Source organism: Cryptomeria japonica, chromosome 7, assembly GCF_030272615.1.
Source record: "Cryptomeria japonica chromosome 7, Sugi_1.0, whole genome shotgun sequence".
NCBI lineage: Eukaryota > Viridiplantae > Streptophyta > Pinopsida > Cupressales > Cupressaceae > Cryptomeria > Cryptomeria japonica.
The window spans coordinates 27797785-27825682 of record NC_081411.1 but is presented as its reverse complement, the minus strand read 5'-3'; the positions used below and the strand labels follow the sequence as shown (position 1 = coordinate 27825682).

Genomic DNA, 27898 nt, shown 5'->3' with positions numbered 1-27898 from the left:
TTTTTCTCTAAACCAACGGTTATTTAGACTACTTTTGTGCATCTCACACAATCTAAATTTTGTCATTTTCAACCCTTAGATCTCACTCCACGATCTTGACAAATATCTCTAATAATTTCTAGGTTTTATTAATGTTGAAATTTCAATCAAACCGTGCTTGAATATTCCTATGAGCTATAATTAGTTTAAATCTGGCAAACTTTGAATGTTGAGTTAGCATTGGTATTGAACTTTTTGTAAGTCTAAATATTGTGATACATCAATCAAATTGTGGTTATTGAACTATCTCTAGCTTTAAATCTGGTCAACTTTATAGCCTAAGTTATTTTTCTTGTGTATTAGGTAAAGGCGTAGTGTTATATGTTGTGTAATGATTGCAAGTCTCTAAATATTTAAATTTTTAACTTAGACCTGACCCTTGATCTAACTTTGCTTGAACTAGAAAAAATAATAAGGAAATTACAACTAGCTTTTTAGGGAATTTTGTTTTCTACAAGTAAACATGCTCTCTTTGCTTTTTTCGTGTATTCCATTAGATTGGCATTGAAATAGTGTTGGGATCATTTGCAGACGGGGAATGTGCAAACTAAAAATGAGTGCTACTACCTATTAATTATTAAATCAGATGGCCTGTAATGGCTTTTCAATTAGCTAATCTATGAAAGGTTACTAGTGCTATCATGAAGTTCATTTAAATTTGTACATCCTATCAAGTCTAAATGTTGGAGCTATGATAGGCTACCAATGCTATCAGAGAGGTTGTTTAATTTCTTACATACTGCAAAGTCTAAATACTATAGCTGTGATAGGCTACCAATATTCTCAAGAAGGTTATTTACATTTTTACGCAATCTCAAGTCTAAATACTGCAGCTTTGACAAGTAGTCAATGCTATCGGGAAGCTTATTTAATTTCTCCTAATCTTTCAACTTTTAATACTGTAGTTGTGATAGGTTGCCAATGGTTTGAGGGAGCTTATTTAATTTTGTACACCTTTCCAAATCTAAACATTGCAACTTTGATAGATTGCCAATGCTATGAGGGAGCTTATATAATTTTCTACAGTATCTCAACTTTAAATGTTGTAACTGTTTAATTTTCTACACCCTTTCAAATCTAAACACTACAACATTGACAGATTGCCAATGCTCTGAGGGAGCTTATATAATTTCCTATAGTATCTCAACTCTAAATGTTGTAACTATTTCAAGTTGCCCAGAATATTAGAAAGTGAATATTGAAAGTAGTAAATATTGCCATGAACTTGCATTATCCTCAAATGTCAAATCTTATTTTTAGTCCATAATATAACAGTAATCTTCCATAGATTCCAAAACAAGGCACAAATTTGTCTCAGACCTGATGGTAGGTCTTTGCATCATATATATATTTTTTTCAATAAAAGTGGATTATTCCACTAAAGTTTTTTATTAATATTTTTTATTTTTTACACAGGATTCAAAGAGCATACCAGAGGAAAGAACCCTGGGAAGAAAACCTCTGGTCACAGCTCATAAAATAAACCTATAGTATCTAACGGATCAATTTATACACCCTGCCCAAAACCACATACAAAATGTAGTCACAACACATATAATACCAGTTTTGCATAGAGCCCATAAGACAATTTGCCAAAAAAACCCATCAGATAATTTTCAAATGTAGACTCCATAACTGCTATCAATGGAAGAAGACAAAATTTTCCAAAGCCCTGTGCCAAATCCCATGAGCCAAAAACCTTCCTGCCAAAAAAGAAAGTATCAAAAAACCTTTGAAAAAACACTATTATATCAAATACCATGACCTCGAACTCTTCTCCAGACAATGAACATGAATACTTGAAATGAAAGGGGAAAGCGTGAATAATTATCATCATAAAATTTTACATTGACGTTACTCAAGAAAATCATATGACTATTGCTACAAACCTTCCCATACCCTAGAAGGAATTTCCTCAAAACCCACCTCTCGCTAATTAGCATTGCTATCAATGGCTAAATTTGCCAAATAATCTGCAATCTTATTAACTTCTTTGTAACAATGGGATACCAAGAAAGATTCAAACAATTCTAATTTTTGTAAAATGGGATCAAGTATATACTACAAATTCCAACAATTTGATTTCTTTTTCATAACACATTGAATAATCACCATAGAATCACCTTCAATTATTAAGTCCTTAATTCCCAAAGAGATTGCCATATCCAATCCAAAAGACAAAGCATGAAATTCTGCATAATTGTTAGTTTTAAAACCAATAGCATGACACTTAGCTTGAATAAAATTTGCATTGTGATCATAAATTACCATGCCTACCCCAGCCGGCCTAGGGTTACCACGAGAGGCTCCATCAAAATTCAGTTTAAAGTGCCCCTGCGAAGGAGGTTTCCATCTAACAGAGCATCTCTTACCTATTGCATCATTCTTTTTTAAAATTGAACCATGAGAGGGTAAAACTGACAGCAGCTTCCAAACTCTAGTAACTCTACTATCCCAGTGCGAAAAAGAAGTAAGATTTTCCAAACTCTTATAAATAAATGACAAAGCAACCTCAGAGATTGAAGACTCAATTTTTAATAGAACCTCAGACATAGGAGACCTTGTTTTTTTAAATATCCTGTTGTTTCTCTCTAGCCAAACATTTCAAATCACAATAGATGGAGATATGATCCAAAGGCATGCATAAAAAGATCAGGCAAACATAAAGGACCAAGATCTAAAATGGAAAATGAGATCCTTACCAATAACAAAGGATATATTAATACAATCAGGCTTGAATATTACTTACTACTAGACCCTGTGGTTGATATATCTAGAAATGGTGGTAGAGTTCTAGATGGTATAGTTCTAGTTGTGGCCTTCTCAATATGGTATATTTTGATGCTATCAAAGACAAACATCAAAATATTCTGAGCTGATTGTGCCGACCTCCCTATTTGACTTGATTTGTCCCTAAGTCTAGATGTGACTGGCCTCTCCTGATTTTTAATGAATCTGGGCAATGATATTAATTATAACATGCAACTCCAGATATACTATTTCACACCTCTGGAAGATTGCTTGATTGGCGCCTAGGTCACCTTCGATTCTTCTTTTCCAGCTATGTATACTGTCTTAACCATCTCTGCTGCGAGTTCCTGTTGTGAAATAGATTGAATCAGAAACAGTGAATTGTATTGAACGCTTAGAAATTTGAAAGCAAGAGCATGGATTTCGTCCCTTTTTGCAGACCTATAACATCTTGGACTAAATTGTAAAAACTTGAATGTTTCGTGGAAATAGCTTCCAATATTCTATTAAACAATTTGGATTTAATTGAGAATTTGAAAATTAAGAGAAACGGTGAGCAAGTTTTAGAACAAATTGGATTTAATTGAAAATATTAAATATTAAGAGAAAGAAAAAGCAAATTTTGGAGAAATTGAGTTCAATTGTAGAAGATCTTGAAATTTTTGAAACAAAATGGATTTTTTGGTTTTAAATGTTGCAACTTCCAGAGAAATAGTATGCAATATTATGAACAAATTGGATTTAAGTGTAAACTTTTGAAATTTTAAGAAAAAATAGCTTGCAAGTTTTGGAATAAATTGCTTTAGCAGTAAAAAATTGAAAATTAAGAAAATAGCTTGCAACAATTAGAATAAAGTGGATTAAATTTAAAAATTGTGAAACTTAATATACATAGCTTGTAGTTTTCAAAGTTTACAAATTAAGAGAAATAGCTTGCAATTTTTAGAGAAAATTGATTTGTCTTAAAATTCCAAAAATTAAGAGAAGTGGCCTTTTAAGTTTTAGAAATTTTGGATTGAGGGCCTTTTTTTGGTATTTGATGATGCTAAATCATTTGAAGTGCCTTTTATCTGTTAACATATTTCCACAAATTTTCTCAATGTAGATAGGTATACACATTGAAACAAAATCTATTTCATTGAATTCATATTTATTTTCAGATAACGCTGAAAGAGATGTTCAACACATGTATGTCCCCGAAAGTAAAAATGGAGAGAGAAAATCATACCCAATTTAGCCAAGGCAGTTTTTTTTTGTAGCTTGATATCTTAGAATATTTTCTTTTGTTTTGTAGTTAAGTTCCATAATTGAAACTCTGGAATGCTTTATTCGGGTATGTGATGTCCCCATCCAAATTCTAATACAAAACAAGACTTTGTTAAGTATGATGTTTATAACATGAGGAAGCTCCTTCTATTATCTTTATAGATGATAGAGGACATGAACAAACTATTACAAACCAAGGATTGTGAATCAAAATGATCAAACTAAGCAAAGGAAAATACATGAAAGAACAACGACTATATTAGAGAAAACTACCATAGAGATATCTATATGTTGATAGGATATCTTTGGAGATCTTTGAAGATATAATGAGGGAATATGCAGTGACACATGACAATCGAATGTAGAACAAGACAACAAACTAAAAGACTATTAGAAATCAGTTTCATCACTCAGTATTGTTGGTGCCGGCTGAGCTTGAAGTGTTAAGATAGTGAATGAGAATGCAGATAGAGTGCAATTCACAAGACACAATCAACAAGTTTGAGAATCACGTGATTGATTGCTTAATCTGCATTCTTGCATAAAGTAGCAACTAGTGCATCCGATAAAATATATAGAGGACTGCAAGAGTAAGTTAAAAATGAAATCATGGTTCATAATAGTTTTATGGCTGATTGAATTGGAGACTATTGGTGTGTCGACTCCATTCATGATTAAGAGCAGCAATTGATTTTGGTAAAGAGAAACAGTTAAAAATAATTTAAACAAAGATTCTTATATGAACAACGATCCATATACGCAACGGTTTGTTCTCAGGTGGTGTAAGTTCAGACAATAAAGAAGTGTGATTTAGTTATGGACTAATATGTCTCCACTATGACAGTGATTAAGTTACGTGGAATTAGATAGAGAAAAAGTCAAAGGCTGTGATCGTGTTTGAAGAAAAGTGTGCAAGGAAAATATGGAAACTTAATCAACGTATTTGATTTGTTGAGAAGAGTTAATTCATTATGGTATGTGTGCTAATGGAGGCGCGATTACCCTGAGAAGGTGCGAATGTTTCAATACATGGAAGATACAATGGAATGTTGATCACTTTCCTTGGAAATCAATTAAAGAGAAATGATAACAATTATCTTTTATGATCAAGACAATGTCTTTTGACTGTTATAGACAACGATGACTATTAAGATAAAGCATCGATTTGATACATATAACCTGTAGCGACTATGAAGGAATACAATACACTACAAGTCATGTGATTCAATATAGAACATGGAGTGGTTGACAAACAATGATTAGTTTGCAGTAATTTTGTTAAGAAAATACTTCTCTATACATGTGATTGAATTGCCTTGAAATGATGTGCAATTAAAATGTTAGTGAGAAGGGTCTCTTCCAAAAGGTGCGATTTGATAGTTTATCAAAGGATATGATTTGATATGGTTCCAAAAGGCACGTCTAATCTTATAAAAGATGGATCTATATATATATGAAAGGGATTACTAATTATCTTTAAGGAATTTAGGATTTTCTCTTATGGAACCTTTGCTTTTTCAGATCAGAGATAGCACCATGATTGCATACATAGAGAGAATAATCAAGAACAACATCGATATTTGTGGTTGCAAGCATATAAATCCAAATCTGAAATAGCAACATATTGCTTCTGAACAATGTCATGATATCTTGCATAATTACATTAACCATATTAGATATAGCAAACATATTGCTAACAACAATACCTTCAGAATTGCAAGCTTGTTGAGTATATCAGACACAACAGAAACAACTTAGTTTATTGCATAGTTTATTGTCACACTTTGAAGAAAATATAGGGATGACTAATAAAGGGTGGGGCTTGAATAAATAAAAGGGAAATCGAATACATACACGAGATTTAGAAGAAAGATGTATCTAAGAAGATCGCACCAGACCTGTGAACAAATATATGAGGATGCGTGTAACCGAATGTTAAGAAAGATAGAAGAGAGAGAGAGAGATTGTAATTATATTATGGTAGATTTGTGATCAGACTTAAATCAGATTCAAGAGGGAATGATTACAGATTGAGAAGAGATTTTGTGACAAACTTATAACCAATTTGAGAAGGTGATTATAGAAAAAATTGAGAAGAGAACTATTACATAAGTTGTGCAGAATCTATCTTATTATGATTCTAGTCTAAGGGTTTAGTTAAGTCGTAGCATTATGTAACATTGAGATATAGATATCTCAAGTATATAGATCAAATAAAGTTATCAAGATAAGTCCCATCCTTTGAACTATTCTTAAAATTTCAAGTTAAATATCATAAGAAAATGTCTTCAGTTTGGGTAAATTTTGTATTACAGTTCTCACCTTAAGTTAAAATTTTTGTTTTAGGATAAAATAAAGGAAATTCCCAAATAGGGACATTACATGGTATGGGAATGAGGTTTGAGATGCCTTATTGCAGTGTAGGAGTGAGACTATAGGTTGCCTTATTGTAGTGCAGGGTTGAGGCTAGGTCACACTCTTTTGAAAATACCCTAACTCTGTAAGGATCCCTAGATCTTATATAATTCTTGAGTCAAACTTAATTCAAAATAAAATTTGTCCATAAATCCATAATTTCAGAAGCAATAATAAAATTGAATAGTCAATTTATAATTACACACTTGATCGAGCTTTTACCAAGCAATTTGCAGAAGAGATAGATTAAACATAATGCAGATGGAAAACTTCGTTTCACAAAAATATGATTTGTAGAAAAGTGGCTTTGATATATTAAGCTAAAGAGCCGATTGTTACACAAACTCAATATATAGAGCTCTCCAAAATTAATTTTCACCTTGCATTGCTTTCTTATTTAAGCCCTTAATCCCCTTTAGCAAATACCCATTTCTAGGATAGGTTCCATGGATGGGGTTATTGCACAAAAGACAAAAAAACAAACAAAAATATAAATTGAACTAAATCGGTCGAACCCAAACAAGTCGACCCTCATGCAATTTAGGAAATTTAATAATAATTTTATTTGCTATAAATTTTCAATTTATTATTTTTTAAAAAAGTTGACGTGGGTGTTAGAGAATGCTTCTGTGAGGCCGTCTAGCCCCATTCAAAATAGTGTTATTACTACATGAATAATTAACAAAGTAATTTTAATTCCTTTTTACAATATCATTTTGATAAATCATTCCAAATTTTTAATTTGCATACCATTTTACAAATATTGTTGTCATAGCTTTAAAAAGTATCTCATTTTGATTATCAAAAATTAAAATGTAACCCAAATTAAATTAAAAACATAATCTATCATTGACTAAATTTGCACCTCATATTTAATCATTGAATATATAAATATTGCATATTTCCAAACTTGATATCTCTCAACGTACTTTACTTAAATTGTTTAAAATATAGGTATGCTAGTGATATAAGAATTCTATATGACACTAACCTTAAGTTAATCTTAAATCTAATCATATATCTAATTAAACTTTAACATATTTAACCTAAACCTAATCTAACACCAACTTTAAACATAACCCTAACTTAACCATAACCCTATCCTATCCTATTACAAGGAGAATACCACTCTCCTCACTCTACCCTAATCTCGTGCTCATAATTTTTTGGATTGTATTTAATATATCATGTATTTATTAGTATATAATTATAATATAATAATTATAAGATTTCTACATCACATGAATCCTAAATCAATCTTAAATCTAATCACATCTCTAATTGAGCATTAGCATATTTAACCTAGAACTAACCTAACACCAACTTTAAACATAACTCTAACTTAACCATAATCCTATCCTATTACAAGGAGAATACCACTCTCCACACTCTACTCTAATCTTGTGCTCATATTTTCTTGGGAATTTTATTTACAGGCAAAAGATTGAAATTGTTAAGTATGCAATAATGAATTAGAACAATTCAACAATTAGATTATTAAATTAAAAAGAATGGACAAAAATTAATATTATATTGAATTAAATGTTAAAACTTTGTTGAAAATTGTTTGAATTTTTAGTCCAATTTTATTTACATTAAATATATTTAAATTTTTATTTTTATTAAATATCATTTCTAAAAGTAAAATTATGTTAAACATGTTTCTCAAAACTTTACATGGTTTCAATTAGCTTATATTATTTTATCACAAAATAAATTATTATTGAATGGATAATAAAATTGCTTATTTAGATTCCACTCGCGACTTTAATGTTTTTAATTTCACTATTCAAATTCATATTTTAATTAATTTCTTTTTTTTGAAATTTTACTATTCAAATTCATATTTTAAATAATTTCTTACAAAGATATTTGTTTGCAATGTATTATTGCTTTCTTTTATTTTTATTAAGATTATTTACAACTATTTACCATATTCAATTACTATTACAAATCTAAAACAAATACTTTAAAAATGTATACTATACAAACATATAACCATTAATCATCTTGTGATCAAAGCAATGATTTAATTAAAAAACAAAGCTTTTTTTTTTGAAAAAAGCTTTTCTCATTACAAGATGGCCTCGTTTCTCCAAAAACATGGTTGCAGCACAAGTTGGGAATCAAACACATTGGTTACCTAACCCGTACGATTCTCTTGGGAAAAACAATGAGAGAATACCGACCACAATAATAAACCTTCTTTTGGTTGGTAGCAGGAAAGCTACCCTGTCTATTTGTTTAGTCGGATAATCCTGTTTACCAAATTTTATTTGCCCCACAAAACTAAACAGGACAGTGATGAACGAACGAAATCCAACATGCTAAAGGAAAAGACTAGATTAAAAACAATTAAGTTATATGATCAAATGTTGCTGCTAAGAGCGACAGAAAAATAAGTTAATTATTCGTTAAGCGAGCACATTCCATCATTTTCTATAACTAATAATCCATTTCACTACAATATTCCATTCTTTTGTTAAATTACAATTTCTGCGGATTTGTTGCCGTAAACGAATCAATGTACATTCCGTTTTGTGATTACCAACAACTTATGAGCTTAATACCCAAGAAGCAAATGCATCAAATCGACGATGACACGAGTTTCCTTTTGAGTGTTTTGTATATTGTTTTCCCTTACTTATTGTGGGTATGCACACAAGTTTTCTTACTGTTTGGAGTACTTTTGTACCGATGGAGTAGTGGTGGCCAATACAATCTCAACATTCCATGAGAACCCAAAAACGTGAGCTGGTCAAACATATACCCAATTAATTTTCTGTATTGATCCCTCTTTCAATCACCTCTCCATTGTTTGATTCCTTTTGTCTGGTTTCAGATGACTTTTTCTGGGGGGGTAAATTTGTTTTTCCCCATGTTTCCTAGCTTTTGGATTCGTGTGATTTTTGCAGGGAATCAGGGTGTTTCAGGTTAACTGTCTATGATCCCTCAATGGTGTAGTTCGTTTCATTTTTGTGAACTGCTTGGTAGAGTTTTTGGTTATCAGCAGTCGGTTAAAAACATCTTGTCTGTTAGGTATGAAGAAAAGTTCCCATTTTCATAATGGTAGAACAGCTAGTGAAAGAAAATGGCTGCTTCCTATGATTTCTAGCTTACTGATATTTGTGATCCTCCTGTACTTTCTAACTGTTGAGTATGGTTCATCCACTGAGCGGATAAAATCTTCGTCTTTTCAACTCGTTTCACTCAAACGGACAGATGATTCGAGTGGGTATTTTGTCGAATCTGAACTAGGCCAAAATAATCATCTAGAGAATCTCAAGCCTCCAAGAATAGCTTATCTGATATCTGGAACAAAGGGAGACAGTGGTAGAATGAGGAGAACATTGCAGGCTCTGTACCATCCCAGAAACCAGTATGTTTTACATTTGGACCTGGAAGCACCTCCAAGGGAAAGGCTTGAAGTGGCCATGTTGGTGAAATCTGATCCCGTTTTCTCACAAGCAAAGAATGTTCATGTAGTCGGGAAGGCCAATTTGGTCACGTACAAAGGCCCAACTATGATTTCTTGTACTCTACAGGCTGTGGCAATTTTGCTAAAGGAAAGTAAGGATTGGGACTGGTTCATCAACCTTAGTGCTTCTGATTATCCCCTTGTCACACAAGATGGTAAGCTCTTTAATCGGTTATTTTTACTGTTATTTTTGTACGTTGGGTCTTCTGATTGGTGCATCTCTTAATGCTATGCATCATTTAACCACGATGTGTGACCAAAAACATGAAAGTGGATGCCAAACCGTTGGGAGTAAGCCTATCTGTTGGTTAAAAACAGATCCAAGTTCAAATGGATTCGACCAAGTAAATTAAAAAAATGCCGCTATACAGGAATATCAATGATGTAACGCTAGCAATATCTATTGCATGTGCTCTGTATACTGACAGAGTAGTAGGTTCATTTATATATGCATTTGCAGAAATTGTGCTTCCGTTGCTGTTTTGTTAGCTCAATCTCACAATGTTTTTATCCTTGCGAAATTGGGTAGGCTCTGTTATCTCTTGTAAGATAATTGCCCCCTTTGTCTAGCAATAAATTATGCAGTCTATGCCAAGCTTCCCTAGCCTGCCTCTGATACATGTTGAAAAACGTGAACTAGCTAAGTCATGAACCTAGGACCTCCCTTTGATACTATGGCATTCCACTTAAGTTACATCCCCATTACAGTTTGATTACTTAGTGTCGTTTGTTACCTTCAAGAAAACAATTGAGGCTGTGTCTGGCATGGATAATATTGAGGTTAACATGTATAAGGCAAAATATCAGGTAGGAATTATAATGTTTACTCACAAGTTAGTTTGCATTTATTGTTCTGTGGTCCGCTTGAATTTTGTAAGATCTTATGCTATAGCTAGCGGGGTTTGCGTTTTAAGGTGACACCAGTTCTGATGAGGGTTTCTGCATTTTCTTTGCATATATACTTTTTTCTTAAATGTGAAAGCTTCATTTTTTATTTTTATTTAATCTTATAAGTAATGCAATCATTGCAATCAATAAAAAGGTGACTGCATCATTCGCATGATTTCTAGTGAAGAAATCATAACTTAAGCTAGAATAAGAAAGAAACAAAATTCAAATCTGTGAAGGACTATTGTAGGTTAGTAGGACTTGAAAGTTTATCTAGTCTCAATATAAAAGTATGAGTCAAAAGAGAACCTTACAAACTAAAAAGTTGCTAATAGCTCAAAGGAATTGATTATGTTGTCCTAAGTGATGAAGGACTAAGCTTCTAAGTCGGTTGACGATTTGATTGGTTGGGTCCTCATTGTACCCTTCAAGAGTTGAATTATTTGTTTGGGATGTAGCTGATGGTTTTCATTTGGCAACAAGAGCAGACTCTGTGTGTTCCTGGTATACCATGGTAGTATGAACCATGTTTTTGTTCTTTACAAATTGCCCTGTTTTGAATTTCAGCTGATTTGAGTTTACTCTTCCTTTAAATTAGTCTGCAAGAAATCAGGTACTACGTTTGTTTTCTCCAGTTCTTTGGCCAAGGTCTGTGGTTATGGATGGTGCACTCCAATTTCCCGGGCCAAAATTTCTTAAAGCAATTACGGTCATCAAATGATGCTCTCAGCTTGAAGCCTATGCATTTACCCTTCATTAAATATTAAATAATAAACAATTATTCCTGATTTTCTCAAATAAATTCCAGTATCTGTGCCACAAAGAGGGTGTGAGTACTTGGCAGGTTAATCACCGTGTGCACATAGTGCCCACTTTTTGCTCTCATTGCTTTTATTGTTGCAGTTTCTGGGCTGAGAAACTTGACCTGATGAGCGATCCAGTTTACTGAAGTATCTTTGCCTGAGTAGAAGCTGACTGTGGGTCCACATGCAGATTTACTTCATGTTTTCACCTACTTGCCGAGGGGCGTCAATTTCATTGAACATACAAGTGATATTGGCTGGAAATTGTAAGTGTGCGAAGTGTAAGTTTCTTGATGTTATGTTTTATGTACAATCATAGACCAATATTCCATGCATTGCCAATTATTTGAATACAAGTTTCTTGTCTTGTGGTGTCAGGTATCAGAGGGCTAAACCCATAATTATAGATCCAGGCTTGTACCTGTCCAAAAAGTCTGACATATTTTGGGCTTCCCAGCATCGAGCTGTTCCAACGTCCTTCAAATTATTTACAGGTAACCATTTTCCTACCTATGCACTTTGAAAAAGTTATAATACCTTATCTATTATCAAACTTCATTGCAAAATTTCAACTTTTCAGTATTATAGTGAGTTCAATTTTCTGTAGTTTCCAAATGAGTTGTTTGGTTACTTTTCAAATGAATACAAGAACAGGAACTCAAAGTGCTAGATGATGCTTAACTATGGTATATAGCTCAGCTTGAACTTCCTTTTTACTTAACCCAACATTTTGTGAAAAATGGTAAATTTGTTTCATTTTAATTTTTAACTTTTTATTTGTTAAATGGTCAGACAACTTCAACTTCTCAAATTTTGAATTTCATGCAAGCAAATTTGTGGGAAATTTTAATAAAATTTAGCATTTAGAGCGCATTCTTTTGATGATTTCCATTTATAAGGAGATTGCTTAAGCCACTACTTAGTTACTAGAATCTGTTTATGATGCAGCAGTTAGGTAGCACTCTGTGGTAGTGGAAAATGTCCTGACATTTATTAAGGTAAAGGTTCTTAGTTTCTGCAGGAAGGCTATTCTGTTGCAGGAAAAGACTGATGTTTGCTTGTATACTTTATAGGTGAAAAACTGTAAGTGATTTCTTTTCAAAATTAACACAGAAGGAAGAGGAAATCTATTTACCAGGGATATCTAGAACTCTTCTGATTTTTTATTTTTTTATTTTTAAGAAAGGTTTCTGGATAAACTGCATTTAATTATTTACTTCTTCAATGTTTTGGATCACACTCTGTGATCTATCCTCAGTGTCGATGTGTTTCTTAGCACAATTGAACACATAATAAAATACCAAAAGTATTCTATCCTCTCTTGATCAAAATCTTTCTGGATGCTAAATTGAATGATCAACCAAGATGACTCCAAGGTTTTTATAGTCAGGTCTTGATGTGTGGATAGCTCAATTGGTTGATGTGATTGCTGGTAATCCAAGGGGACTTACGTTGAATACTTGAATGCTTGAACGTTTGGATGTTGCTGGAACTTAGATTCTAACTACATGTTTGGAAAATGAAATGACAAAAGATATAAGGTTTAGAGATTTTAATCTAATCCTAAGAATGCAAGAGACAATGAATGATTGGATGAAATTCAACTAAGCTTCGTTTTGCTATCAATGAACAACCCTACAAAGCTAGTGTGATCTCCTAAGGTAGGCACTTGATGTTCTAATCACTATCAACAACAAAGACACCATCAAGGCAATGCATATCAAAGTGTGAATAACAATTGAAATTAAACTCATTAAGAATTCCAGTTGACCACACAAGGCAAACTTACAATCAACGAATTGCTAGTGGTATGGATAAATGAATTTCATTGTTAATCATTCACAATTCCTTTCATTCATCTAATTGACATGAAAGCAAATGAATTGAGAAGTAGAGACCATACAACTTATTGAAATGACACATTAATTCACCATAGCTTCAATGAAATCATATGCTCTTTACAACAAAGTCTCAGCAACAATCTTTGCCTTCTCCTAATCTAACCTCTATTCTAATGATCTAACTATTGATTGCTATCTATGAACTATTATCTATTACTCTACTCTTGTTGTCTTCTATTGTCAACTCTTTAGAAATGAGAGATATGAGCCTTTTATAGCACTCTCAATACAGTTTAGAGGCTCAAATTGATTCACAATCAATGGCCAACATTACAAGATGGAAATCCTAATTAGGGTTTGTTAAAACAACTACCTTTGACCAATGAAAAAATTGCACTTAGATTCAATATTGAATGTGAACCAATGAAATATGGGGGTAGTGTTGACGTGTGTTTTGTACACAGCCTAACACAGAATAAAATACCTAAGGGTATCTTATCCTCTCTTGAGAAAATAGTCTCTAACTGCTGAAGATTCGCGTAAAGGATCAGTTAGGTAGACTCCAAGGTTCTTTTAGTGGGGTCTCCACGTGTGGACAAGCTTTTTTAGTGGTATGATGTGATTTGCTGGAATCACAAGGGGACTTACATTGAACTTCCGATCTGCTTTGCTGGACACAGGCTCTGACTAACTTAGATTAAAAAAATGAAAAAGGATAAGGGTGAAGAGAGGATCTAATCCTAATACGAAGAATGTAGGAGCAATGACTTGACTTTTGATGAAACTCTAACTAGGTCTTGTTTTGACATCAATGGAACATCTACACAAGACTAGTGCGATCTTCTATGGGAAGCTTTATGATGTTCAAATCATCACCGCAGGCATAGATACCATCCAAGTTGATGCATATCAATGAAGAGGCGACAAATCGAAATTGAGCTTAGGCTGAACGATTCCAGTTGACTACGCAAAGCAAGTCTGCAATCAACAAACTGCTAGTAGTATGGATGTACGAATTCCACCATCAATCAAGCACATTTCCTCCATTCATCTAATTATCTACCATCTAAGATTGAAGACTCAACAAGAAACCATGCAAATTGCAAGAAAAACGACATATTTCACCATTACTTCAATGAAAATGGAGTTTGTTTACAATCAATGGCAACAATTTCTTGCCTTGTCCTCCTATTCTACTCTAATTGCTATTCTATCAACTATATTCTAACTCTTCCAACTATTTACAACTCTCTCTAATCATCTAATCTCTCTAACTCTAATTCTCTTTTACAAATGAAATGTTTGGGCTTATATAGTGCCCACAATACAATTTGATGGCTTAGATCAATTCAAGATCAATGGCCAAGATTTTACAATGAAAACCCTAATTAGGGTTTGTTACAACCATTACATAACATTTAATGCTTGACCAATGATAAAATTGTATTGCTTGGACACATGTCCCTTCTAGAAAAATCGACCAATGGATAGCCAGGGTAGGTACATCGGAGTTTATGCCACCTTCCATGAGTTAAGTACATTGAATCTGGACATGCTGAGGTGGAACACACTAACTGGAGAAATGATGACTAGGACGCCACCTCATCTAACACTTGTAACTTGGTAGATATTCATCTTGATATTGTTGAGAAACTTGCTTTAATTAATTCCTCTGGATCTATTTTGCTTCTTCAACGAGCCCTTGTTCTAACTCCTTGCGTCCTTGATGTGCAAGATGATGATGTACTTGGAACGCTGGATTGAAAGAGGTCGCCCATGTCCTGGCGAAGACTGTCCTGGCGAAGACCGTCCTTGATTCGGCTTGATTTTCCTTGATGAGATCTCCATTTGATGCCTACACAACATTTCAAAATTAGAAACATGATTTTGCAATACATAACATAAATTAGAGAGCAATTTTTTAGGAAACTTAATGATAAGTCCTTTATTAATCATTTCCTAAAAAAGACTGAGCTAAGGAAAAACAAAATTTCAAAATTAAGGCAATGATGATCAACGTTCAAAATCAAAACAATAAATCCATATCACCATACCTCTTTGAGAGCTTAACTCTAAAATGCAAAATAAAGGAATTCGCCTAGGCAAAATTTGAAATTCGATAGTCTTGATGTGATCTTCAAAAGAACGTTCCTCTTATCAACTTCGCCACCCTTCAAGTCTTGGACGTGATTTCCTCTTCAAGTTAGCAATTTCGCCATCTTTGATATGTCTTTGACGTCCTAGGCAACTTCGCTCAAATGGAAACTTCAAGTTCGCCTCTCCTTTGGATAGTAGTTTCGCACCACCTTTGATTGAATTCGCTCCTCTTCTTGAATGATAATTTCGCCCTTCCTTTGTATGAAATTCGCTCCTCTTTTGCCTTCTCCAAGTTGCATATGAGAGATGATAAATGATGATGTGAAAATGAAATAAACACCTTCCTTTATAGGCGCTCACCTTCATATTGACCTTAGGCCGACTTTTTGCAAAATATAGCAATTAAAACGATTTTTAAATAAATAATAAAGGCCGACCTTGACAAAATAAACCCAAGCGCTCCCTTTTGATTTTTATTAAATTAATAATTAATTATTAAATGCCTTTATTTTTAATTAATAAATTTCGATTTTTTACAAAGGCAAAAAATAATTAATAAATACATACCATGCGCTATTTAAATGCTTTTAATTAAATATCGATTTTTTTCTAGCATTTAAATAAATTTAAAAAATGTGTTTTAAACGCCAAAATGGAAAAGTGAGAAGATACGTACCTCATCGCCCTGGTCCTTGACTGAGGGACAGGAGCGATCCATCAATTTGGTCATGATTCTTGCAATTTTTACGTCCAAGGTCTTCATCCTTACGTCCAAATCGCCATTTTAGCTGGGTCCTTTGAGTTAGATTGACTTGCATGTGTGAATGAGTGCCGTTGGATGTAATATCGCCCTGGTCCCTTCCTGAGGGACAGGAGCGATCCTAGTGTCCTGGCTCAAATTTGCAAACTTTTGATCTTTGTTCTTCATTCATTGTCTTCCAAAGGACGTCCTTGACCATGCCTATCTTTGCCTTGTCTTGGTTTTGACGGAACATGAGTGTTTTAGTAAAAATCGCTTTGGTCCTTGTCCAAAGGACAGGAGCGATATAGGCTCTTTGTGCAAATTGGTAGCATTTTAACGTTCAACACTTTGGTATATCACCTTCAAAAGACGCCTTAGACCTTTTACCATCTTGCAAAACCTTGGCTTGACGTAAATTTTGAGAGACTTGGCCAATATAATCAATATCGCTCTGGTCCCTTCCTGAGGGACAGGAGCGAACTTAAGCATTTTGGTCCTTTGTTGACGTTTGATAATCTTCAATTTGTCTTCAACGGGTTCGATTGACCTCCTTTCTTGCCTTCGAACATAAAATTTGCTTGATCTTTGCCTAGATCGTACCTTATGAAGAATTTCGCTCTGGTCCTTCAGTGAGGGACAGGAGCGAATTTGACCCTCTAGGCAAAAACTTCATCATTTTGTTGTTTTTGATCAAGTCTGGATGCTCTATCATGCTCATTTCGTCCTTCACCATGCCTTTGATGTCTCGATTCGTCCGAACAAGGTCAGGAATGGCTCAACTAATCATTTTCGCTCTGGTCCCTTGGTGAGGGACACGAGCGATTCGCCTTGGTCCCTTGGAGAGGGACAGGAGCGCTTTTCGCTCTGGACCCTTGGAGAAGGACACGAGCGAAATTTGACTTTTCGCACTCTCGATCAGGACAATTTTAATGGAATATAACATTTACTTCTATGTTTCTTCTTTCTTATACTTTAAGTTATATTCCATATATACTTTCAGGATGTTTGAGAGTGGTTTCAGACCTCCAGGAGATATATTGCAAAAACTAGTTTTTGGAGGTTTTTTTAGTTTCCAGACTTAGTCAAATTCAGGATCAGGACATTCCAGACTTAGCCAAATTTCAGGATCAGGACCTCACTCAAGCCGGACTTGCCACCCCATTGATCTCCCCGACAGTGCTTCAAGTTATATTCATTTGATAAAATGTACCTCTTTGGACCTTTTCACATCGTCAAGACGTTAAAATCCTGCAAGGACAAAGCAATATTTGATTTTAAGCTCCGGTCCTTCACTGAGGGACAGGAGCGATTTTGCTCCTACAGGCCAAAATAACATGATTTTACACATTTTAACACTTCACAAGGCGAAAACAAATCATTTGAGATGCCTAGGATCAAAAATCAAAAATGTCAAAATTTGGTCAAAAATATTCAATTGGACAAAAATTCACATTTCATCTTCAACACTTAGACAAATTTAAGCTCTGCATCAACATTCCAATTGAAAATTAGACCATTCTGGCGAATTCATTGCATTCAAAATTTGCATTCTAGAAAAGGAAAATCAAAAAGCTCCCAAAACCGACTGGATTCTGGTCCGAAAAGACGGTAATTAAAACCCTATGGCTTGACCCTAAATCCAGACAACTAACAAACTAACAAAACCCTAAAAAAGCAAAGCGAAAACGAACAAAACGAGCAAAAAACATGGGTCCCCATTTGCAATGGGGCGATGTGTGAAAACGTCACAACAGGTAGGTAGCTCAAAGTTTGTGTCTTCTTTGAATGAGTCAGGTGCATTGTATTTGGACATGTTGATGTGAAACTCTTCTGACTGGTGGAATGATGACTAGGATGACACCTCAACTTGCATTTGTAAACTTGACATGTCATCATGAAGGAGTGTTGAACAATATCTCTTGATACTAAACATTATTCTATTTGCTCAATGTGATGATGATGGTTGATCTTCTCTTATTCATGATCTTAATCTTGTCATTCCTTGGTGTTGTTCTTGACTTCATATTATGGAATCCTTGATTTCTCATCGCCTCCTTGTAATGTGAACCTTAATCTTGATGTTGCCTTGTTGCTGAACCTAAGTCCTTCATGCTGATGTTGTTCGCTTCCATCTTAACTTTTGATGTTGATCCTTGATATTTGATGAACCTTTGAATGTGTTGAACTTTTCACAATGTTGATTTGCCTCGGTATGATTGTACAGTCTTTCCTTTATACTTTGGAGTCTTGACTTCTTTACGTTGTATCAGATCTGTAAGAACAAGGAAAAATACAATTGAGGAGCAATACTTGAAAAACCTCTAAAGAATGTATATATAATAACCCTTGCTCAATTATCACTCATCCTGGAAACGACCATCTTAGGTCTGATTTTGAGTTCAAGGACTGCGAATTAGGATTAACCCTTTGATTTCTAGTTCTGATTTGTAAATTAAGCTTGCATCTCTGATTTTCAAGTAATTTCATGTCTAATGCTATGTGAATTTTCAGATAATCCTTCCTTCAAAGTGGATAAAATGTCTTCTTTCCAACTTGTCTTCCAAAATCCCTTTCTTTGATCAATAAATTTGTTGCTCTTTGCAATGAAGAATCGCTGGTCTGATGGTATACAGAATTTCACCAAATTTTGCCCAGGCTGCCCTCAAATTGGACTGAAAACCTCTCAAACTAGGACAAAGATCCCTCTAATCAAGTTTGCCTTTCTTGAAAGTGTATTTTGATCAATGAAATGATCAAAATCTGTTGTCAAAATCGCTGATCTTGGTGAAATTCGCCCTTCCTTGTAATCAAAGTTGTTGCCTTCAATGTATTTCACTCTGTCTTGAAGTAATGATCAGAACTTGATCAATGGGATGATCGATGAAAGTCACAAAATCGCTGGTATTTGTTACCAAAATTGCTGCCTTAGAGATGGAAGTTGCTGTGCCTTCAAATGCAGATCAGAATTTGCTAACTTGCTTGATGAATGATGTTTTGAAATAAAATCAGTCATCTCCCTTATATAGAAGTTCAAGGCTAAGAGTTGTGTCCTTTCATCTCATCTCCCTTCGCCAACTTGTTTTGATCAGATAAAATGTTTCATCTCCTCTTTTTGAGCGCCAATCATTGCACTAGCCGACTTGTCTTTTGAACTTGCCTTTGTTGGTCAGGGATTTCATGCTCGTTTGTAGTGGCGGCCAAATATGATTCGTTTGCACTAAGCTAACTTTGGCGGAAACTTGAGGTTCGTTTGTAGTAGACAATCTTGGCGAAGATTTGGGGTTTGTTTGTAGTAAGTTTGCCTTAGTAGAAATTTGAGGTTAGTTTGTAGTAGACAATCTTGGCGGAGATTTGGGGTTCGTTTGTAGTAAGCTTGCCTTCGCGGAAATTTGAGGCTCATTTGTAGTAGACAATCTTGGCGGAGATTTGGGGTTTGTTTGTAGTAAGCTTGCCCTGGCAGAAATGTGTGGTTCATTTGTACTTAAGAAACTTGGGCGGAGATTTGGACTTCGTTTGCACTTAGAAACTTGGGCGGCTTTTGAGACTTCATTTGTACTAAGGTTGTTTGATGAAATTTATCTCTCGCCCTTTGCATGAACAAAATCACTTTGTCAAATCGGTCATTCCACCTTCATTTGTAGTGCAGCATTCAAAACCTCACCTTTTGCATTATCAAAACCCTCCTTGTTGAGTCAGATTTTTCTCCTTTGTTTGTACTAAGTTGTCTTGAGCAATCGACTTTTGATCATTTTGCTTCGTCAAGGTGGATCAACATCTTTGTGCTCATTCGTAGTAGATGATTGAATTTACCAACTTGTGATCTCTTTATGTACTAAGGCAAATCGGCCTTAGGGGTTTGATTTGTACTAATTGTTGATAAAGGCTTGAATCACTCTCTCTTTTGAATCAAAGATCTTTCATTGTCCATTCGGCTTTTGAGGTCTCATTCGTACTAAATCCTCTTACATTTCATCAAGGCTACCATGCAAGACAAGCTCATACCCTAGTTCTACATTTTCTCGCCAAACCGTATCTCGACCTATGCTATGAGATTTCATTGTTCACCTAGCCTTGAAATCAATTTTTGATGACTTCCTTATTTCGACCTACGCCCATCGAAAATCATAATGTATAGAATCTTAAATCCTAAGGTTCTTTTCCTGCAAATTGACAACTTTTAACAACATCAACCACCTTACCAAGGTTGGCAACACAACCTCAATCCTGACTTGACAAGACATATTCACCTCTCATAAGCAAGGGCTAATAGCTACTAAACTTACTAAGCTAAGATGACCTAACTAAACACCCAAGCCTAAGCAAAAAAAAGTGGGGGTCCACATTTGCAATGGGGCGATGTGTGAAAACGTCACAATAGGATGTTAACATATATTCTTTGTTAATGGTATCAACTTGGATTTCTTCTTATCAACAACTAATGGCAGCACAAAGTTGTATTCAAGCTCCAAGAGGGCTAAAGCAATATAGGCATTTCTATTTGTAAGTGAACCTTAGATATTGGATTATTGGTCAAATGTTTGTAATTGCATTAAAGCACAATTAGCAACGAAAACACTAAAATTACATTTTATAACACAAATGGATGCATCCCATATCTTGTGGGATAATTCTAATTACATTGAATGAAAAATTGTAATGTTAATAAGAAATTATATAACATGTCACTGTATGCAAAATGGCTTAGTATGGTTTTTGTGTGCCAAGATAGTTTGTTAGATGCATGCAGCATAACTATCCTATAGCATGTCTTCATGTCGGATCTTCTCTATAGAAGTGCTTACTTGAAGCTTTAGGTTTCACATAGCTTGTTTTATGCAATACACGAGAAGCATGGAACCTTTTACCATATTGAAGTTTTTCTTATATTTTTTCTGAATGATTTTATTTAGCATTAAACAATAAGTTTATATGAAAAAGCATTTTTTTACCTTTTTTATAATATATTGTTGATGTCTTTAAATTCCAATAATTTGCTTTTGATCACTTATGGAAATCCATGTAGTCTGGAAATTTTAGTAAATTGAGTTACAATTTTTTATAATCTCAATATTTGTTTCACAAGTTGTTTAACCTTGCATTTACCGCCTGTTATGAAGAGATCATGTGTGCTTTTTGGGTTCATGCTTGTATAACATGCAATAGAGTAAAGACTGCTATGAATTTTGCTGTTGAGTGTGGAACCCAGTTTTCTGGTGCCTAGGCATGTTTTCATGTTTGACACCTTTGAGGACACAAGTTTGATAACCACACCCTGCAGATTTTAGGTGTCTTTGGTCCATTAGTGTTCAGTTGATCTATACTATCTTCGACGATGTTTTGAGGATGGGTATAGTGGGATGTGTTGTGGGGATGATGGCAGTCCAAGGGGGCATTTTTGGGAACTGCTAAGATATCTATATTTACATTTCAAAAAATGTCTCCATGGATTGCCAATATTGCTGCCCCAAAAAATGTTCCCTTTAACTACCACGTCTTGCTGTCTCAAAAAAATGCATCTATTGAGGAAATTGATACCATCCCAGTTAAGGATCTCACAGGAGGCTGTTAAGCCATGTCACAAATCCCAAGGGGATATGTTGGACACTTACCAACAATCTCCCCCTCAGCATAACCCGAGGATATTTGAACCTACGACTCCGCTCCGATACCACTTATAGGGAGTTGAGCTGGCCATTTCTCCCAAAAGATGCATATATTCAGGAAACCGATGCCATCCCAGTTAAGGATCTCACAGGAGGCTGTTAAGCCATGTCACAAATCCTGAGGGGTATGCTGGACACTTATCAACAATATATACATATATATATGTAACATACACACACACATACATATATATGTACACACATATATGCATGCTTACAGCTATCAAAATCCAACTTTAGACATTCATATAACATGTTTAGTAATTTGAATATAACAGCAATAAAAAATAGAAATATTCAATTTCATTCTACAAAAGTCGTTGAAGTATACAAATCTTAAATGAAAGTGTAATGACAACATGCATTTCTTACAACAGTATGCTCTCATTTGAGATATTCGTGATTTCTCTTTACAATCATGTGCCACCATGCTTTTGCTCATTCCACACCTGTGTACTCACATTTTATAATTGTCTGCTCTCCTACAGCTGTATGCAGTCATTGAATTGCCAATTGGTAAAAAGGAAACAACTGTATGTTGCCATTCAACACAGATACATTTTCATATTCGTAGTAGTCTTGACTGTAAATAATTATTTCTCAGAAAAAAAAGCTTACTGTTTTTGTAATGGATATCCCTGATTTGTTTTGAAGATTTTTGCCAAGGGAAAGGTACATATGCCAAATAAATAAGAGTTTTCTTGCTGATTGAAAGGCTGAGGCTGACGGGGGATGACCCTTTGGTGAAATGGTGGGACTTCTTGCCTGTAGTGCCTACAACCTAGGTTCAAACCCCCACGGGTTCGTCTCTACCGTGTTAAAAATGGAGTACCCTTACCTTGGGGAGAACCTTGGAGAAATAGTGGGGCTTCTTGCTTGTAGTGCTTACATCCTTGGTTCAAACCATTATTTACCTCAAATTTAGGAAGCTTGGATGGTGTTCATGCAGGGGTTTGCAGGTGGCCGAGCTAGGGTTTTGCGGTCCTAGCTCACAGGTGGTTCTGGAGCGGTTTCGTCTGGGGGGGGGGGGGGGGGAAGTGCAGGGTGTCGGGGGAAGGCTGTGGCGGAAGGTGCTAGTAGGGCTCGACTGTGGGGGTGCGGGTGGTCGCCGGGAGGTGTGGAGACTGTGCGGGGGTGCCGTTTCTGCCTGCTGCGACCGGGGATATCCCGTGTGACAGGGATTTTCGGCAGGTCTCATTTCGGTGGTACGGGTGAGGGGAGGTGCCTTGGATGCTGAGCCTCCGTGGGGGGCCCTTGCCCTTTTGTCTGTTATTTTTTAATTTTTTTGTGGCCCGATGGCGAATCTGGGTGGGGAGACCTCGCAGGTTGCTCCAGCCATGGATTTCTGTGCTGCGGTGGGCTCAAAACCCCCACTTCAGAGTGTGAAGACGTTTAACAATAATCTCTTCTCTTCTGATTCGGGATCTGGGAATGTTGGTAGCTCTCGCATGGTGAAGATTAATGGTTGTCTGGAGAGATGCAGTGAGAGGCCAAAGCTGATCATTCTTGCAGAGATAATAGCTGAAGACATTGAATATTTTTCAAATCACTCGCGATACTGCAAGTTTTTGGGAATGAGGGTTCCCCTGCAGTTTTTGGAAAACTGGGCGCAGCGGACTTGGGCACCGAAAGGGGAAATGGAGATTATGTTTCTGGCAAATAACTACTTCATGGTTACTTTCAACTACATGGAGGATCGCAATAGGGTCTTTGAAGGAGGCCTGTATTTTTACAACTAGGTGGGACTATTCATTAAACCGTGGCATGCGGGGTTTAATCCTTCAAAGGAGCTCCCAAATAGAGTTCTAGTGTGGGTTCGGTTACCACGTCTTCCAGTGGAATGCTGTCGGGAGGATGTACTACGGATGCTTGCCGCTCTGCTTGGGAGGCCAGTGGGATCTTCTTCGCAAACTCTGGGGAGAAAGGTAATGACCTTTGCTCGTATCTGTGTTGAAATAGACCTTAGTAAACCCTTGCCAGATGCTATAGATATGTGTGCAGGCTCTTATTCTTGGGTTCAACAATTAGACTATGAGACTTTACCTTTTCGATGTCGCCTATGTCATGAGTATGGTCATTTACAGCGTAAGTGTCCTAGATACAAACCGGTGGTGCGACAACCTCAGCAGTCAGAACCGAGCCTTGCTAGGGCTGAGAAAGGGAAAGCTGCCATATCGGTTGTGGTAGAGGGTGCTGATGGTTTTGTCCCAGTTAAGACAAAGAATAGGAACAGAGGACAAAAGAGACCCTTACAGGAGAGACGTGAGGAGGATACCTTTAATAGATTTGAGGCCTTGGATGACCTGAGCCATCAGGAAATAAATCCGGGGTTAACCCCTCTAGATCAAGGAGCATCAGGAGGGGTCCCAGAAAGTGTAATGGAGGACTCTACCTAGGCCCTGCTAGGGGTTGGAAGCCAGTAGATGGAGATGGAACAGACAGTAGGGGTACAGTTGGGCCTGGTTCCTGGTATTGAGGTGAATTTGGCTGAGGGGGAGGGGTCTCCGATAGCTCGGAAATTGGAACCAGTTGGGGTTAAAAGTAATAAGTCCTCCGTTCACCTGGGTCTACATCAGAAAGATATTAAGAAAAGTGCTTTAGAGAAGAGCTCAAAGGTTGGCAGAAAGAAGGATCTGGATAAGATCAAATTGATGGGGGAGAATTTGGTTGAGTCAGGGTCAGTAAAGACTTTGGATTCGCACTTTTCCAATCCTCCTAAATGATTGTGCTCTCATGGAATGTAAGGGGCTTGAACAACGGGCCTAGACAAAAAGCTGTTCGGGATTTGATTAGGAATCATTCACCTAATGTCCTATTCTTGCAAGAAACTAAACTTTCAGTGGAGAGTATGATGGGTATTGTGCCAAAGTTGTGGGGGAGAGGTGAGTGTCAATGTGTTGGGGCAGTTGGTTCCTCAGGAGGGGTGGCCTGCCTTTGGAACCCTTTAAGGTTTCACCCTGTCTGGTGGGGTGCCTCCAAATCCTCGTTATCCGGGGTGCTATCTAGTCTTGAGACTGGGGAATTCATCTTGTTTTCGAACATCTATGCTCCCACTGATCTTCAGGGTAAACAAAAATTATGGTCTCATGTTTCTGGTTTGCGAAGGTTGGCCCCCTTTCATCCTTGGATTATGGCAGAAGACTTCAATGCCATCCTGGAGTTGAGTGAAAAGAAGGGGGGTGTAATGCAGTTGGAACCTTCTTCTTTCCTTTTTAAGGATAGTATCTCCATGCTGCAGCTAGTTGACATTAAGCCTGGCAATGGTTTGTTCACTTGGAACAACAGGAGGGTGGGAGAGTATTGGATTGCAGAACGGTTGGATCGTTTTTTGGTTTCTAGTGTTTGGATTGGTGGGGGGTGGTCCACAAGTTCTGAGATTCTTGACTGGAGAGGGTCAGATCACTGGCCCATCAAGCTGGTTTCTTCTTCGGCTCTGGTTGCCCGCTCGCCTTCATTTAAATTCCAACTTATGTGGCTTCGGGACCCTTCTTTGCAGGCTCTTGTTGCGGATTGGTGGAGGAAAGGGAGGCCGGCCTTTGGCACTGCCATGTACTCTTTTGCCAAGCAACTGCAATTTGTTAAGCTTCAGCTTAAACAGTGGAACCGACAAAGTTTCGGGAACATTTTTCACGAGAAGAAAGTTGCTCAAATTGTGTTGAATGAGATCACCAGTGAAATCAGAGAGCACGGTTTGTTTGAGGACTTGCTTAGAGAGGAAGACAGGGCTGTCAAGGTGGTTGAGGAATGGGAGCTTAGGGAAGAAATTTATTGGAAGCAGAGAGCTCGTATTGATTGGCTGAAGGAGGGGGACAAGAACACTGCTTTCTTCTTCAACTTTGCGAAAGCAAGGAGACATGGAAATACCATCCCTGTTCTGGTTAATGATAGAGGTGAGCGGTGCTTATCCTCATAGGAGATGTCTAGGGAGTCGCTTCAGTTTTTCCAGTCCCTCTTTAGGGAGGACTCTCAGGGGGAAATAGTGGAAGAGAATCAAGTTCTGGCTTGCATTCCTTCTCTTGTCTCGAGGGAAATGAATGAACAACTTTTGTGTCCTATTTTGCTGGAAGAACTTGAGAGGATTGTCTTCCACATGAGGAAAGGAAAGGCTCCAGGACTGGATGGGTTCCCAGTTGAATTCTTTCAAGAGTTCTGGGATATTATCAAGCTGGATTTATTGGAAGTGGTCCAGGAGTCCCAAAGGAATAAGCAGATGCTTCGGGCATTGAATGCGACCTTCATTGCTCTAATCCCTGAGTGTGAAGGGGCCGATCGACTAGGCCAGTTCGGCCCTATCTCTCTCTGCAATGTGATTTATAAGATTATCTCTAAGTTGATAGTGGATAGATTGAAGTACCTGGGGAATGTTATTTCTGAGGAGCAGAGTGGGTTTGTGGAAGGGCGACAAATTGTGGATGGGGTGGTCATTGCCACGAAGACTATTCATTCTATGGCAACCTCTAAGGAAAAAGCTAGGTTTATCAAGCTGGATATGGCTAAGGCGTACGATAGAGTTCGGTGGTCCTTCCTTCAGAAGATCCTCAGGGCTTTTGGTTTTGTTGACGAGTGGATCCAGTGGGTTATGAGTTGTGTTACGTCCACTTCTTTCTCTGTGCTTATCAATGGGGACCATACTGAGCTGTTTGGTGCTTCTAGGGGTCTCCGCGAGGGGGATCCTCTCTCCCCTTATTTATTCATTCTTCTTGCTAAGGGTCTGGGGAGATTGATTAAGCATAATGTGGGCCTAGGTATTATTCAGGGTTGGAGATGGGGTAATGACCTGCAGCCTTTTGGTAAACGGATTTGTTGCTTTAGGAAACTTTCTTGAAGAACTCTGTTTTGCCCTGTAATTAGCAACAAAGCGTTCACAACAGTTGAAGAATCACAAAAAAAGAATGGTAATTCTTCTCTGCGTTTGAGAGGGGCAGCTCCCTCGTATAATGGGGGTATTTGGATTTTTCAAAAATTTTAAAGAACGAACAATAAAGAAAGATTGAATGCCATACAATGTATGAATCTAGATTAAAATAAATTCCATATAATCAAGTTTGAGATACCACAACTTGAAATAATCTTCTTCACATTCAATGTTAAAGGGAAAGCATTAGGTAATCATCAATTAAACATAAGAACATTGATAATAACCCATGAGAATAAGTTGAACACACATCCAAATTGATCTCTATTGCTTAATTGCTTGAATAATACTATCCAAGTCTCTCATACAAAGCTTGTGAAAAAGTGGAATCCCCCTCACATTGAATAATAATGAGGTATATATAGGTGAAGTGATAACCACCTGAGGTACCTACCTGTTGACGTGTATTTTGTACACAATCAAACACAGAATAAAATACCCAAGGGTACCTTATCCTCTCTTGAGTAAAGCCTCTGATTGCTGAAGATATCGCGAAAAAGGATCAATCAGGATGACTCCAAGGTTCTTCGTATTAGGATTAGATCCTCTCCTCGCCCTCATCTTTTTTCCATTTTTTCTAATCAAAGCTAGTAAAATCCTGTGTTCCAGCAATATTCAAAGCAGATCAGAAGTCAATCATCAAATGTAAGTCCCCTTGTGATTCCAACAAATCACATCATACCACAAAGAGCTTATCCACACGTAGAGACCATACATCAAAGAACATTGGAGTCATCCTGATTGATCCTTTTTCGCGATATCTTCAGCAATCAGAGGCTTTATTCAAGAGAGGATAAGGTACCCTTGGGTATTTTATTCTGTGTTAGGCAGTGTACAAAATACACGTCAACAGAATTGGCGCTAGAAGGAGGGCGAGTACTATCATGCCTCGATCATTATCAAGTTGTTCATAGATAATCACATTCGCAAGGAGTTGTGCAGGATTTTTGTCCCTCCTCCCGCGCACAACAGAATTGGCGCTAGAAGGAGGGCTTGAACA

At 36.5% G+C, this 27898-nt stretch overlaps 1 protein-coding gene across 1 annotated transcript in view; it reads left to right on the top strand.

Annotated features, from left to right (window-relative positions):
• The first annotated feature begins 8949 nt into the window (after positions 1 to 8949).
• The window catches only part of LOC131078133 (beta-glucuronosyltransferase GlcAT14A), a 72898-nt gene continuing 53949 nt past the window's right edge, over positions 8950 to 27898 (top strand). Inside the window, exons 1-3 of the mRNA XM_058015806.2 lie at positions 8950 to 10104; positions 11831 to 11906; positions 12019 to 12134. Of these exons, the coding sequence (XP_057871789.2) occupies positions 9513 to 10104; positions 11831 to 11906; positions 12019 to 12134 (784 nt within the window). The 5' untranslated portion in view covers positions 8950 to 9512. The remainder of the gene's footprint in view (positions 10105 to 11830; positions 11907 to 12018; positions 12135 to 27898) is intronic.